We start from the raw sequence: 16,233 nt of genomic DNA, 5'->3' as shown, positions 1-16,233 counted from the left end.
TTCTACCATTACTGAACAATGTAGATAACTATTGAATAATAAATAGCAAAACTTAATTTCATCACATCCTAAACTCTTCCTCAAAAATATAAAGCATGTACCTCCAAGTGATCCCAAAAGTTGGCCTTGGGGATGGATATGGCCAGATATCCAAGGCAGGCTTTGCATTGTAATTGAAATAGGGAACTTCTCTGATCCCTCCTTTCCTGGCCAGCTTTTTCAAGTCATCATTGGGTAAAACAAAGATGCTTTTTTTACTGCTTTTGGTAACGAATTTTCTGTAAGACGGTAAGGCAGTTCCAGAACGGGTTTTTTTGGGTCTTGCAAATTTCATTAACTTCACTTTGTCTTTTGTAGAATATTCTTTGCTGACAGTCATGGAAGTCACCAATGTGCCTTCTGGGGTAGTCAGTGAGTCAGTTACTGTTGTTGTAACCACTGTTTTACTATGCTCTTGCACAGAAACGACATCAACATTGCTGTCTGTAGCTGGAGTGGTGAGCTTGGTCACAGTAGTGGTGGTAGTTACAGTGGATATGGCACAGTTTTCTGTAGATGACACTACTGTTGTTTTCTCATCATTAGAAGCTACACTCTCTGCAACTTTATACACAGTTTTGGATTCTGTAGACACAGTCGATGTTGTGGTTGTCACTTCAGTAATAACAGTTTTTGTTTTACTTTCTCCATTAATATTCTCCATTTTGTATGTCTGTACACCATTCTGACCAGCAAAGTGGCTACTCAAGCTAGATTCCTCACATGAGGTTACAGGCGACGGAGTAACTTTTTTCTCCTCAATTACATCAGTTTCCATGGATTCTGTTTCACTATTCAGGTTATTTTCTTTACAGACAGTGCCAAAAGCAGATCTCTCCGGAGAAAGACGTTTTTCTTCAGTTTTCTGCACATACTTGGGAACTTCATCTGGTGGCTGATGACTCTCCCCAGATTCCAACCCAGGTGAACTCTGCAGACGTGACTTAGCGTCCACGTTGTTTTTGTCCTTTGTGTCCTCTACCGTGATGTCACCATTCATGAAGGGTTTTACTGAAGATTCCTTAAAAGTCAATGGTTTTATTTCATGTTCTTGAATGGATTTACTAATATTATTAACTTTTGGTTCAGTATCACCCCCTGCCTTTGCTTCACAAGTACCTTTAACTGAGCAGCCATCATTTGGCAATGCTTTAACATCGCTATCTTTTCCATTCATTTGAAATGCTGATTTTTCTTTTCCTGTCTCAGTTTCTTCATCTTTATTATTCTTTTTGTCAGTAACACTATTTAGATTTGTCTGATCAAGGTATTTGGTTATGGTCCTTGTCTCCATTTTCTTTTGACCATTAGCCTCAGTTAGTTTAGAGCTCAGTAAATCCTCACCAGCTTCTACCCCATCCATGTGTTCCAGCGTTTGACTTTCAAGGTTTCTTTCAGAAATTAGCTCTGTTTTAAATGGTTCTTTACTAACTGATTTTTGGTGTAACGCGGTCTTTTCAGATTTACTTCCACTTTTTACTGAAGTCATTTCTTCCCCCATTTCACTTTCTTGAGAAGATGCTGGTTCAATATGGCTTTTTAGTATACAATTATTTTCTGGGTCTTTACTCTGCTGCTCAGAATTTCCCTCTGAATCTCTCTTTTCAGGGGTGGCCAGAGCATCCTTTCTACATCTGCTTTCAGTTACCACTGGCTCCAAGTCTCCCTGTTCACACTGAGTCACTCTGGTAATAGGCAGGTTTTGTTTCAAAGGTTTTTTGCTGGTTTCTGAAATATCCCATTTGATTCTACCTTCTGCATTTGGTTGTTTCAAGCCATCCACAAAGGAACTCTCAGGTTCTCTAAGAGCCTCTTGTCCTTGATGCTTATCAGCAGTCACAGGTTCAGGGTTTTCTTTACTATCATTCTGAATGGAGCTTTCACCTTCAGAGGATTGACGTGAGTCTTCATCCAGTAGCTGGCCTTCTCTTTTTGACAGCCTGTTTGTCAAAGGCAAAGACGGTTCATCCAGCTCACCAGTTTTGGAACAAGAGATGCTGCTGATTGGCAAGCAGTCCTGTTCTGCATCTTCAGTTCGGGTCTTCTCTGAAATACAGCTTTGATTTTGGGAAGACATGTTAAACTGGCTTCCTTCTTTTACTTTTCTCATTTGTAGCTCATCTGTGTTTTTCTGGGGGCTTACAGATCGAATGCCTCCAGTTTTAGCACTAGCCTCCAGTTTCATCCTTTCTAGTCGTTGTTTTTCTTCCAGTGTAAACTGTTTTATTCGCCTCTCAAGTAGTCCATCTAATTTTGATGATTTTACTTTCCTTTTGTAGCAAGTCCTTAAATGAAATCCCTCACTGACGTTGATTATATCCAGCTTACAATGACTATCCTCATCTTTTATGGGGGATTCAATTTTCACATCATCTACATCCATAGGTTCTTCCTTGATGACTTTATCGTTTTCACCATCAATTTCTTTTTCCACTGTGAAGAAGAACAAACTGCATCAGTAAGCTCCCTTAACAACGAATACCAACCTATACTTTTAGGTTAACAACTAAGAAATAAATGGACCTTTTAGCATATTAATAGAGTTCAAGAAAAAGGGAACAAAAGCTTCAGATATTACTACAAGGAACAATCAGCAATCATTTAACTGAAACATTTTAAATGTCTTGACAAAACAATGTTACAGCTTTTCAATAGTTAGTTATGAGGCCCTATGCTTTCACACACACAGTGCTGTAATGAATAGTTTTACATAATTTCAATATAGCGTTACCTTTATCTTTTGCACCATCCAGGCTTTCAGAAGTCGTATCAACTTCTACTTTTTCTTGACGTGACTTTTCTTCTTTCACTTGTACTTTCCCTGACGTTTCTGAAACGTCTGCTTTGTCTCTTGCTTGCGGATCATGCGAATCCTTTGTTCTGTCTTTTTCTAGTTTTACCTTAATTGGACCTTTTCGTTTATCCAAACTGCATTTTTCCTCTTCACTCTTTGCTATTAATAAATGAATTAAATGGTGTCAATTATTCAGAATATCTTTCCTACTCTGCTACATTTTAATGTATATTATAGTTTACCTCTCAAATCATCCATCATTAGCGAAATTGAGAAATAGATATAATGTTAAGTATACAATGGTAACACTACTAAGCTTAGTGCACTACTGAATTAAAACCCCATAAAATCTAAAAGGCCACCAGAGGTAAAACTGTGTCATTTACCTTAGTTTTTGGGGAGTCTATGCTCAGCTTTTCTTACAAAAACATACCCAAAACCCACCCATGTTTTAGGAAACTAAATTCCACTTTCTGAACCCCCAGTCTACTGACAGTGTATTAATTCAGGCTCTGAAAAGTCACAATTATCATAATTTTCATTTCACAGTGAAATGAGAATGGACATTAGTATTCAAATGAATTTGTGCTTAGCACAGTAGTGGCTATTTACTGCAATACAGAAAGCAAAATAAATCCAATTTATCAATCATACAGAAAACACTAAAAACAGCAGCATCCATTTTGTGTTTGAGCCAGTCAAAAGCAACAGGGAAAGTATTACATCAATATGTGGGGAAAGAAATCATTTTGATGTGTAACACAGGGTGGGCCACCATTTTCTAAATTTTAAAAGGAAACTCATGGTTAAATTCATTATAAATAAGACTTGCACAGTTCAGGATGCATTCTAAAAGTCAACTGTATAAAACTTGCCTTTTTAAATATAAATCTGGAACAAAAAAGTGAGAAGATGCATTTTAAATTTCCTAGAGAAATGAATTCCTTTCCCCTTAGGAAACTACTGTTCCCAGATAAAATTGCTTAACAGTTTTCTGTCAACATGGGGTGTAGGTAAGTGTACATATATAACGTACACACCCCAATATTTTAGATGTTACTTTTTGCTTGTGATTATCTACATAGTTTTATCTAACTTTAATTTACACAAGGCTGTATAAAGCTGTACAAATATTACACACAACTTTGTAATTCAAGCAATTTAATGTAGCTTAAAAAAGAAGAGTCTATGAAAGCAATGCAGACACTTACTTGGTAGCAACCTTCTGTAGTCTGCATTAGTATTTCCAGGCAGTTTGGGCAGAAACCTGTGGACATGTGTTTTACTAATCCAGCTCCAGCCACCATACCCTGTTACTCTATATTCCTCTCCTTTTTGCTTCCAAACCTGTGAAATATTTTTAAAATAGTAGTTTTAATTTTGCTATTTGCTGCATTATTAACAACCTTCTATTGGCAGACTTTTTAAAGCAAGTTGAAGTATATTTGTGAAATACACTATCTAAAATTAAGTATCTGATAATTACATTGATTCCACCATAGTAACATCTAAAAGCATATTTATTTCCTCCGAGAGAATCTATTTACCTAAAAGCTAAAAGATTATACAAGTTTTTGAATGAACCCATCCAACAGAAGCGTCTAATATCTACTGTAGAAGAATACAAAGAGGCTACTATAGTGGCTCCCATCAGACTATATAACTTGCCAAAGTAAAGGTTGCACTGGACAAAGACAGACATACAAAGATTCCAGTAACCATCTAGAACCCCTCCACTAGAAAAGGCTGCATTTGGCAGACAAACATCTGTCAACTGAGGCGGTGTCACTAAGAGCATAATACATAACAGATTTGGTTCAGATGAAGATTATGTGCTTGAACACATGGGCTTGGTTCCTATCCTAATGGCAGGGAGTAATGCAATTATAATAAACTAAGTTTCAAATGAAAGCAGAAAGAATAAGTAATCAACAATGCCTGTATTTTGTTTGTTCCTCACACAAAAGAAAACCTCACCTGATGCTTGACAGGAAACGTGTATTTCACCCACGTAGCTTGCTGCATTGTTTCTTCTTCTTCTTGTTTTCTCTCTTTTTTTTTCACTTTCTCCTTTTCTTCTCTTTCTATTGCTGTCATTCTGCGTAATCTAATACATATAGATTGAAGTGCATTGAAGGACAGGATCTTATAAGCAAATAAAAGAAATCAAACAGCAGCATATACTACCTCTTTGAATAATTGTAAACATCTGAAGTTAAGAGGAATGCCCAGTATCAGGTTATATGTATTACTTGCACCAGAAACACTACTTTTTTTTGGCTATTCCAGTAAGACAAACACAGCTGCCTGCAACCAAGTCTGACATCAGACATATCTTGTTTCTGCTGCTATGACACAATGAGAGACAAAAGACAGACTCCACTGAACTGGGTGTGTTGAAATTTGCTCTTGTAGGCTCCCAGAGCTTTATCACTTTGGGACTGTGGCTCAGGTAAAGAGAACAAACTTGCTTTGCAGGAGCAATGAGGCTATAAAAATCTCGTCATGTATTTTCAGTATCTGGTTGAGAAAAAACCACTTCCAAGTGCTGAATGACTGACTAAACTTAAACGTAACTCTTAGAGGCTTAGAGGAACCAGTAATTGTAAAACAAAGGCAAGTTCTCAGAGTCAAAAATACTGTGATGTTCATTTATTTTACCTAGTGTGCCCCAAGGACTCCCGCCAGATTGGCAGCATGACAACCGGTTTAATTGCACACTCCAATATAGCCAGTGCTAGTGCAAATTCTCTAGGTTTGCTGCACATCTGAACAGCCTTAATCCAGTTAGACCTAAATTGGAAACAAAGATTAAAAACCAGAAACATACACATGCACTAATACAGCATGCTCTGTTAATAAGATTTAATGGTAGGAGAAAACCTCTTGTATTGTAATACTTCACTCAAATGTGCAATCCTTTCAGCCATCCGTCGCAACACACACACGTTAGCTTATGTTTTAACATACGGAAGCATGGTGCTTTGAAATCACTGATTTGATAAAGACCATTGCTCATTAATTCTGTTAGCCAAAATACAAATAAAACAGGAGAATATATATTTTTCATTTAATAATTTACCTGTGGGAAGCCCAGTTAGGGTGAAGGAATGATGCCGGGATGTTGTTTTCTAGCTGAATGATAGTTAGCCTCAAAGTGGAAATGGTAAGAACTTTGGACCCATGTACAGACCCATTCCATTTGAACTCTCCAGCAGGAGTCAGACAGAATTTATGCGAGAGATGTCGTCTCTTGTCATGGTCCTCCCTGTGCTGGTGCTTGTTCAATGCGAATGAATTAGTGGCATATTGATTATGATACACACGATACTTCCCCTCTTGCCCTAATTTGAAGTAATTGTTGATATTTCCTTTCATCACAACTTCCTTCTTTGTGTTCACTCGTGAGATTTCACCTTGAGAGTTGACCACTATAACCTTGTGAAAGAAAGAATAATTTTAAGGGTTAAGTTTCAAGTATTTCTATTTATTTATTTATGATTTAGGCTTCAACTGTCTATATATAAAACAATAAAAGCCCCCTTGCATCAGCCTGTGGAAGCAAATAACTGTTTATCTGATATACTACATATGTGTACTTCATTGCTGACGGACAGAGTTCGGATATTCCCAAAGATCAACTTTAACATTAAAAAAGCACCATCCAGGCTCCTCAGGAAGTCAACCAGGAACTCAAGTTGTTGCCCTGAATTATGCCTATTGTGGAGGCACCTTTGGGAAAACAGCTTCACTGACTAAGGAAGCTTTCTGTGAAACCCCTCGTTGGCAAAGCACAGAATTCATACAGGCAGCTAAGCAAACAAGTGTCTTTGACTTTGAGAACATGGCATGGATAACATCACTGGTGTAATTATTCATTAACTGAGTTCCAAATTTGAGAACTCTGTGAATAAATATGCCAAGTACTAACTTACAAGGAAAACCAGCTAGCAAAACCAAAGTGAGTACACCAACTAATATGCAGAAAACCAAGTGCAGTGAATTCCTGGCATTCAAACACTTCTTTCCTGGAGAAACTACTTAAAAAAATAAATCAAACCAAACCATCAAAACCCAAACAACCTACAGCCACACAAAAAACTTTTACCACTGCACTGAGTCACTATCACACCTCTGTAGATAGTAACTAAGAACAAAGGAGGAGGATAAATGCTTCCTATGATTAAACAATTTGCTATTATTATACATTTTTTAAGCATCTTCATAGTCTGCCAAATTCACTTTTTTTAGTTTTAAAATATTATCAGTTTTCTACAACATTTTCATACTTCAAGTTTTCCAAGATGTGCACAAACCTCTCTGCCTTCTTTATGCAACTTATTTGCTTCGTGTGCTGCAGCAGCAACCTGCTGGCTTTTCATCTGGCTCAACTTGCTATCTGGATTCCGTGATCTCGTGAGCATTCGCGTTGAGCCTGGTGTGCCTTTTCCTGCGCCTGGAGAATCGCTTCTTTCACCATTAGATTTCTCTCCTGCCCAAGGGAAAAAAGGTTTTTAAAAACAAAACCTGGAAGTCTTCTATTTGTGTATGGAAATTACAAAGTAAAAAGATGCATAAAAAGAAAGTGACAGATCAATTATTATTATTACCTATGTCCTCTGAAGCCTGGGATCCCCTCTCTGCATTTTCAGCATCATCAGGCGTCCTAATGGAGTCATTCTGCCCAGAGCCCAGCTCACTGCCGTTGCTGTTTTCAACATCTGACTGTAGAGGTGCAGCAGACACACTGCTGCTGTTGCTAGGGATCATCTGACCAGTTTCTTCTACAAGAGAACAACTTCATTTTTAGTTCTTCTTTTAAATTAGATCAAGGTAATCTTTTTGTGTTTTGAATTTTTTATCAAATAAAGGCCAGATGAACATGTTTTGCTGGACTGGAGGGAAACACCTATAAAATATTAATTCCCTCCAGAGCACTGTATCCATGAAAATATCTTCAAGCAGTTTCAACTTCTATGGCTCTGAAGGGCTGAAATTCATATTTACATAAAGCATGAATATGTTTTAACTAGGAGACAATTTTTTTCCTATAGATGCACACACAGAGAACTCTCTCTGCTGAGACTCAGCTTTGCTTTCAGAATGCAGATTTCATGAAATATATTTTTCCTGCAGCTTTAACTTATTTTATTCTCATGCTCTTTAGCCTTCACCTTTCAGCTGACCTCCAGTTTTCCACCAGATCTTTGACTGTCTCTTCTTTAGCACAGTAATTCTGAGGAATCCTACAGATTTCAGGTCAACTGGCACCACCCTGCACCTAAACTCCTCTGCAAACTTCAAATCAGCCTCTTTCTTACAATCTGATGCATCTAAGTGTTGCTTCAAGCTCAGTAAAACAAATGGGTTCTTGGTCCTCAGTTGTCCTTGTTACTGGCTGCCTTGACGGCTATGGACACCATTGCCACATCACACTGTTGATTTTAAGAAAGGTGACAGAACAAAACTTCCCTTTTGTGAAACGCTCACTCCTAGCAGAAAGACCACACGGTAAAGTATGCTGGGGTTCTTAGAAGATCCCAAACCTGCATGCACCACTGTTCAATCCATTTCCCTTTCGACTAAGAGGAAAAACGGAACCATTTGTGGTGCATGTTGTCTGGAAGAGAGCGGAAGCACCCAATCCAGACTTTTAGTAAAAGACTAATACCCAAACTACATTTAATAAGGTGGTGACGGACAAGTGACAAACATTCTCTTCTAGCTTTGCATTTTACTTCAGTTTTCCCCCTCTGGGGGTAGCTGCCTCACTGATACTGGTTCAGTATCCCTCCCTGCCTCTGAAACGACAGTCTCAAATGGAAATTTCATCACAGGAACAGAATTATCACTATGAATATAGCAAATTAGACATAAATAAGAACCTTCTCCACACACATACACTTTCCTACAGAACCAAAAGCCCATTCATTTTAAAATAAGCTAGAAGCTTTGGAATGAGAAAAGTACTTGTGGAAGTATAATAAAGAAATAATGATAAATATACAAGTGAAACATTAAAACAAAATACTAACCCATAAACGTGTCTGGAACAAAGCTATAGGATATGTAACTTTTCCATTAAACCTTTACGGAGTTATTTTAACTTTAAAATAGAACAAAAACCATATGAGAACAGATATATTTGGTCAAGGACCTAAAACGCATGCTGCTTGTCCCATGCGCTAGGAATCTACTGAAAAAGTGCAGCATGAAACTTCCAGATTGTGGATTAATCTTAACGTTCACTATCTCCTCCTCTGAACAAAGCTAATGACAAGGTTTGGATGCATTTACATTTGCAAGTTCAAGAGCTGCGATCTGTATATGAATGGAGATCTATTTCTGTAGGAGAGAAAACCTTTACTGCTGTGTTCTGAAACATAACACACTGAACATCACTACATCACAGATATTATAGAATATTATTTTAGAATTATAATGTATTTGTTATAATTCTAAAATAGTACATTGCTATCTTATGCAATTAAGTCCCATTTATTTCTAAACCAAAAGTTTGTTGTTTTTTAGAATATTACTAAATAGTGTATATTACTATTTTTGAATCACTGACATGGTAGAACAAGACACATTAAAACACAAGAGCCCCTATGCTTATGACTCTCACATCTGTTTAAAATTCCTAGCATGACAATTTCGACCTTGACATTTCTGTGCACTGCTTTATTCACTTGAATGAAAATGCTTTGTTTGTTAGTAATTCATACAGCAAATGAGAGGTTAAAATAATAAACAAGCCAGCAGCAAATTAGAATTTGAAATCAACTTGATAGGATGCTAAAAATCATTATGGATCAATATGGAAAAATAAAATCTACAGAAAACAAACATAAAAAGCTTAGCCATACTCATCTTTGGAAGGCATGGAAACAAATGCTAATGTCACAGAGGACCACAAATTTCAAGCACTAGTTGCAAGAAAATTAACTTTGAAATGTTAATGACAACGTAGCAGTAAAGGATGGCACTGCAAGCAAACAGCATGAGTGATATACGCTGTGAATGGTTTTAGTGGACAAATCAGAGAGAAAAACTTAACAGATTCCCCAAATTACAGAGGCATTGGTAACAGTGCCTTCTGTACCTGAGAGTTCCTGAGGGAGCTCTGATGCCACCTTCTTCTCTGCCACGTTGTTGCTCTCAAGGGTTTCTGACTGACACCCCATTGCGTTCTTCCCTTCAGAGCAACTAGTCTCTCCTGCAGAAGGATTTGTGTTGTTGTCATCAGTGCTTGATGTCACAGAGTTACTTTTATCCCCAACGACTGTTGCCTCTATAGTAAAATGCACAACAAAACTTTAGGGATATTCTTTAGTATGTCTTAGGATGTCATTTGGCATCATCCATAGAAAGCAACTTCAGCAGCTTGGTTTATCTGTTTGATAAAGCTGAAAAACATTGAGCTTTTTCCTTCTTTTTTTTTTTTTTCTCCCTTCTTCTATGAGACGGTATTGTCTCAAAATCAAAGAACAAACCAGTTCTGATGAGGAAAACAATGTTAAAAATGATGTAATATTGCCTACTACAAACATGCTGATCACAACCTGCAAGTGTCACCTGTACCTCAAGCTTCCTGTATCTACAAGCTAGCAGTATCTTGAGAAGTAGGAAAACTGGTGAAATTACTTAACAAGAAAACCAATTACAATACGCAACCCAAGAGAACTGACAAACAACAATCTATTACTTACAAAGTACCTTACAGAATCATTCCCCTCGTCCCCCAGATCACATTAATACTTAAAGAAATGTGAGGCTCTCAACTAAAGATTCACTTCAATGAAGTTGTTAAAGCACAGGCAGAGTTTCTTTACCTTCTGTTTTCACTTTTTCTGCATCTTGCTCAGTGGGCGCCTCCTCATTTTTCTCTTGTTCTCCAGATTCTTCCCTGCTTCTCTCAGCATCTGTCTGGTCATTATCGACATCACTTCTGGCCTTTTCTGCTTCATCATCTGCTGTGGTTTTATCTTCCACTATTTCTCCTTTTCTTGCTCTGATAATGTCCAAAATTTCATCTACAATAGAAAGTATGTTGTCATCAATAAACAAAGCAACCACCACCTACAGAGCCACAAGCAGAAATAACATGACATAAATGCTGCTTCTTTTCAATGAGGCAAAAGATAACATCCATCTTCTTGCCACTTTTTTTCCCCACACTTAGAAGAAACAATTCCACAGATTTAATAATTCATTCCTCAGAGTTAATGCATTTATATAGTGATGACTTATATCCAATTTTAAACCTGAACATCTAATCTTCATGTCTTCCCTAAAAACAAAGTTCAGACCTTCACAAATTTATATTGCTATTTATTTATTGCCTCAAGGTAGATAAATTAAGTTAGTGAAGAAGTGCAGAGGAGATATACATTCTTCCACACTTTCCATAATATTGTAGTAAATACTGGAGCTCTAACACTGTTGCTACTCCAACTCCCATAGGATTGTAAAGTGTTTATGAAGAGATAATATATACATACACACACACACACACACACCAGGAAACATATGACAGCTAACACAGCTCTACCTCAACACCTGGAGCAATCACAGTCTGGCACACCCTAACCATATCAAGAATCCAAATCATTCAGGACATCCTGGAATACATGATACATAATCCTACAAGAAGTCAGCACTAAATAGCCATGCTGGTACACCTGCATGATCCTTCTCCATCAGTTTCTATAGGCTTCTTGTAATAAAAGAAATATGAACTACCATTTGATTCAAAGTGCAACATCTACTGCCATAAAATACTCTTACCATTTGCTGCAGAAAGGAAAGACTTGTTGTTGCCCCTTGCTTTATTCGTGAGGTCTTCCGTCACATCCATGTGCCGATGAATTTCCTCACGCATTTCTTCCAGAGTTTTGCATAGGTCAGCTTCCCAGTAATCTTTGTCCAGGCATTCAATCAACTCTGCCAGCTGGATCTTTGTGCTAAAATACCAGATTTTCTTATCTTTCTCACTTTCTGAATCTTCCTCTCTGTAAGAGTATTGAAAAAATATGAATTTTCATATATCTAGAGAAATGACACAAATTAATATCAGCCTACTTTCAGCAGAGAACTCTTAAATGCCAACACCTGAGTGTGAATAACAACAAACATGAGGACACTCACATGCACCCAGTTTAGTACACAAATGCCCCTTTCTCATTACCATCCCCTCAGAATTTCTCATTACAACATGCTCAGGAAAGCTTTTGAAGTGTCTCCTTAAAACTTGTTTGTCCAATCTGCAACAAAGTTTATTCTCTTTATATTTACCATTACTGTAACCAGTAATCTCCTACCGAGTCTCAAACAATTTGCAACAAAGGAGGTATGGCTGCAGAATCCATAAAGGGGAGTGTTTCTGATGCATCTTCAGGAAACAGCATTCACCTGTGAAACAACTGTTGTACTTGCAACTCGATCAGAACACTACTAAAATAAAGTGGTTATGAAGTTAATAATTACAATATGACTCAAAATTCAACTACTAACTCGTCACAACCATTACTGCAAACCAGACTTTTGGTTTTTTGATGACAAAACCTGGTGTACTGCAATGAAATACAATTTCTTCCACATTTTCTTCCATAAAGGCCTTTGCTCATGAAAAGCAACTAATTCTACCTTACCCATTTACTCCCCTAGGCTACCAGTAACTTCCCATTAGTTTTAACAGGCTAGCATGGTTAAGTTCAACAAGTTCTCTCAGAAAACAGTCATTTCAGGAAGACATCCCATATACTACACATCAAAAAGTAACAGCTCAACACTGACAACCATTGGACTCTATAGAATATTCCATGCCTGTAGAATTCCATGTTCAAGAAAAATTGTTTAAACCATGTTTTCTGTAAACCAAGGAAGTTATCTACTAACAATAACAGGAATGGCAGCACATCTATTAATGATTGTGAACAAAAGCCATTAAAAAAAATATAGGAAAATGCCTAAAGCATAAGTCAGAAGGGGAGATGAGAATGCAAGAATTCAGCTTTACACAGCAAGAGGAAAGAACAGGGTGAAACAAAATGCTTAACTAGAAAGGGCAGGGCCTACTGAATTTTTCCCTGGCAAATATCCAGTAGAAGCAGGAAGAGGAAGACACTGGCAGAGCAGTAATTGTAGAGACGCTCTACTCCTTACAAACACAACTGCACAATATGATGCTGTTGCTAAGTTTATACTGTAATATAAATATACAAGCAGCTCAGGCGTAGAGCCTTGTCCACCTTGCTTAACTTTTGACAGTGATCATCCAAATATGTTCTTTTTCCACATTCTCCCCCCTTTTAGCAAACCTGAAACCACTGCAGCTACGCTAATGCCTCCAGGATACTTATGTACGTATGTCACCTGAAAATCCCAAGCAGCATCTCCCTTTTCCTTTCCCATCAGTTCTTTCTATTCTTGTGTTACAAGGTTCCATTGGACTGTAAAGCAACTAGCTGTTATCTTCAATTTCCCTATATAATCAAAGAAAAGCCTGCAGTACCAGGAAAGGTCTGCTGTATTACAGGCCAAGGAACCCCAGAGCCACCCTGCGAAGAATCAAAACACTAGACCGCAAAGACTGTATTCCACAGAACACACCTAGAGCTAATCTATGTGCAATTCAAGTCCTACCCATTAAAGAATTGCTCAGATAATATTCTAGAAATGGACAATGAAGCTATCCAAGAGTATTTTATTTCCTTCCTGCTTCATTTATATAGGGTTTTGAGCACAGAATTCCTCTTGAACTGAAGGCTATCACAACCTTAGTAACCAAAGTTCAGGGATTAGTGTTTTCTGTCAACAAAAGCACAGACAGAAAATGAAAAGGCAGAAGCTTGCTGTTAGCCTTACACAAAACTCACCCTTGCTCAGACTTCTTCCCAAGATTCAGTTGTGTGCCAGTGGAAGCCCTGGCATGCAATAAACTTGCTAACAGTCAAAGAGCTACAGCAGAAATCGTTCTATGCAATCCATTTGGCAAAGCTGGTTAAGATTTAAACTAATGATTAAAATATTTAGGCTAACTTCCCCTGAACACCTTCTTCCATTGGCTAAAGGGACACTACTTTCATTCTCTGAGAGGCTATCACAAAAACAAGATGGAAAGATGCAAGTTTACACAAGGACTGATTCCCAGTGTTTTTCTCTGAGGAGGCAGACTTGATGCCCGACAGGTCTACTCTGTCTCCAGGGGACAACTGAGTCACATACATCAAGCGAGGCCAAGCAAGGGAGAGAAGAATCACATGAGCATTTCCTACCTCTTTCAGCCTCCTGCACTGCCAGGAACTATTCACTGGCAGGCTTTCGAGGCAAGACTGATAAAACTGACAACACAGAACATGCTAGAAACTTTCAAGTAAAGTAATAACAAAGCAGATACACCCCTTCCTGAATTCCATGCCGATACAATTAGACACAAGCATTCAGTCACCTGCTTAAAGTAACCTACGCAAGCAAAGATCCAAACCCTTTTTTAATTAACAGGTGAAAATGGAGCAGGACTCGTTGAGAACAACCCTTGCAGACAAAAAGCTGAAATTGGTTCTTCTGACCATCAAGGAAGATGTATGTAACTCAGCAATAACAATTTGTGTCTTACTTCTGCTATCAAAATGAAAACCAAACAATGTTTCATCTGCTTTCATAAACATCTGACAAATACAAAGCGTCTCAGTATGTCTAGAAAGAGAACCTGCTAGAACATTGCAGCAGTTTTACAAGGAGAATGCAAATCAAAGTCCTAAATTCCCTGACTTCACTTGCAGAAATAACCTTTACAAGCAAAACAAAGGCACAGACCCAGAGACATCATCCTAAGTTTGTTAACAGCTTGAAACTAAAAACTCAGGAATTCTTTTTCTCTTGACCACAAGATTTTCTTAAACCTCATTGCTATTTGCTCCTGGGGATGTATGGGAGGAGACCTCCTCAGTGACCACTTTTCTTTGTAAAACAGAAGAGGTGGAAAAGAGAAACAACCACAACGATGGGCTTAAACAAGGCTTACAGCCCTCAGCAGGTGATCAGTATGGAAATAAAAGTATTGGTGATCAAGAAGAGATCTACAAAACCCATTCAAAGATGGGAAAAACAGTGGTATGAGTGATTTATAACATTTATAAGGAGAAAAGTAGTAAAAAGCCCTAAAACCCCTCTGAAAAACAGAAAAATCCAAGAATTTAGGATTTCAGTCCTCCAATCCCCCATGGCAAGGATTCAAATCAGTGTTTGTGCAGATCAGTTTTAGATCTATCAGTTTCCTCTGATATATTTGATCCCATGGTATTGGTGAATATACTCTATTTATTTTAATAAAGTTGATATGATAATATTAATTAATTAATCTCAACTTTTAGCATTTGGCAGATCTCCTTTAAATTAACCTGCTATCCAAACAGGTGTAGTTTAAACTTGTTTTATATATATATATATATATATATATATACACACACAGATATATGTGGGAAATGGTTGGGTTTGCAATACAGCATGCTTACTGAACCTAAAGGACATTAAAACCTGAAAGTAGAGAGTTTAATATCTTTGTGAATTATTAGAGTTATATTTCCCTGGAATTTAGTTATGCAGTAAATACTTTTGTGCCCTTATGAAGTGGCTTTGGCAAGAAGATTCAAGGCACATTATGCATAATTAAATGCATCAAAGTTCTGTGAAAAGTCCAGTAGAATTGCTTGGTTCTGTACATCCCACACTGCTGTTGAAGAGAGCTGCTGCTGCTGCAGAACCACCAGCACAACTGACCATCTGTTTTCTCTTCCAATTCCATCAGGAGGATTTGAAATATTTTTAATCCAAACCACATACTTCATGAAGAACTTGTTTTGGAAGCAAGCACAAGCACATCGATACTAGCAGAAGGCATGATATCTAATGACAGCAAGAAGGACAGGGACGAGCAGGGGAAGAGTATTCCAACCTTGATGAGCAACATAAGAATACAAAAATAAGTCAGGAAACAATGGCTGTACTGCATTTCTTGCCTTTGTAAACATCAAAATACTTTTCTATTTACATTTTGAACTATTTTGGTCACTAACAAAACCTCATAAAATGGAAAATCCAATAAAAATTTTCCTTTTGCTGTATTGTTTACAATTCTCATCTATTTTGATTTGAAATGGAATACTGATGTCTGTCTCTTTGAATAAATCCCAAGTGAGATATAAAACTTAAATTCATAAAACTTGCAGCAAGTATTTTGTCCACTGAATTCCTAGCAGGAATGCAAAACCACTGGAAAAAAAAAATTCATTCAACCTCTGAAGGTATCTTTTCTAGTGCAGTTAAAATTACTACCAACATGCCAAAGAACTTTCACACATGCAGATTTCAAAGGAACAAGAAGCACCTGCATGGTT

At 37.5% G+C, this 16,233-nt stretch overlaps 1 protein-coding gene across 12 annotated transcripts in view; it reads right to left on the bottom strand.

The window, feature by feature from the left end:
• BPTF (bromodomain PHD finger transcription factor) overlaps nt 1-16,233 on the bottom strand; it is a 52,868-nt gene that overhangs the window by 21,643 nt on the left and 14,992 nt on the right. For 10 of the 12 annotated variants that reach the window (XM_061455295.1, XM_061455292.1, XM_061455299.1 and 7 more), the window contains exons 3-13: nt 11,624-11,847; nt 10,669-10,869; nt 9,939-10,127; nt 7,444-7,617; nt 7,150-7,325; nt 5,916-6,271; nt 5,495-5,626; nt 4,811-4,940; nt 4,045-4,180; nt 2,771-2,992; nt 102-2,472 (exon numbers count right to left, since the gene is read on the bottom strand). In XM_061455295.1, coding sequence (XP_061311279.1) covers nt 102-2,472; nt 2,771-2,992; nt 4,045-4,180; nt 4,811-4,940; nt 5,495-5,626; nt 5,916-6,271; nt 7,150-7,325; nt 7,444-7,617; nt 9,939-10,127; nt 10,669-10,869; nt 11,624-11,847 — 4,311 coding nt within the window. The remainder of the gene's footprint in view (nt 1-101; nt 2,473-2,770; nt 2,993-4,044; nt 4,181-4,810; nt 4,941-5,494; nt 5,627-5,915; nt 6,272-7,149; nt 7,326-7,443; nt 7,618-9,938; nt 10,128-10,668; nt 10,870-11,623; nt 11,848-16,233) is intronic. The other 2 variants (XM_061455296.1, XM_061455300.1) reach the window with 2 other exon arrangements.

The sequence above is a fragment of the Pezoporus flaviventris genome, unplaced genomic scaffold (genome assembly GCF_033815535.1).
Source record: "Pezoporus flaviventris isolate CSIRO_AGI_PZ_B2104156 unplaced genomic scaffold, CSIRO_AGI_Pfla_v1 ptg000020l, whole genome shotgun sequence".
Lineage (NCBI taxonomy): Eukaryota > Metazoa > Chordata > Aves > Psittaciformes > Psittacidae > Pezoporus > Pezoporus flaviventris.
This window is presented reverse-complemented; position numbering and strand designations above follow the sequence as displayed.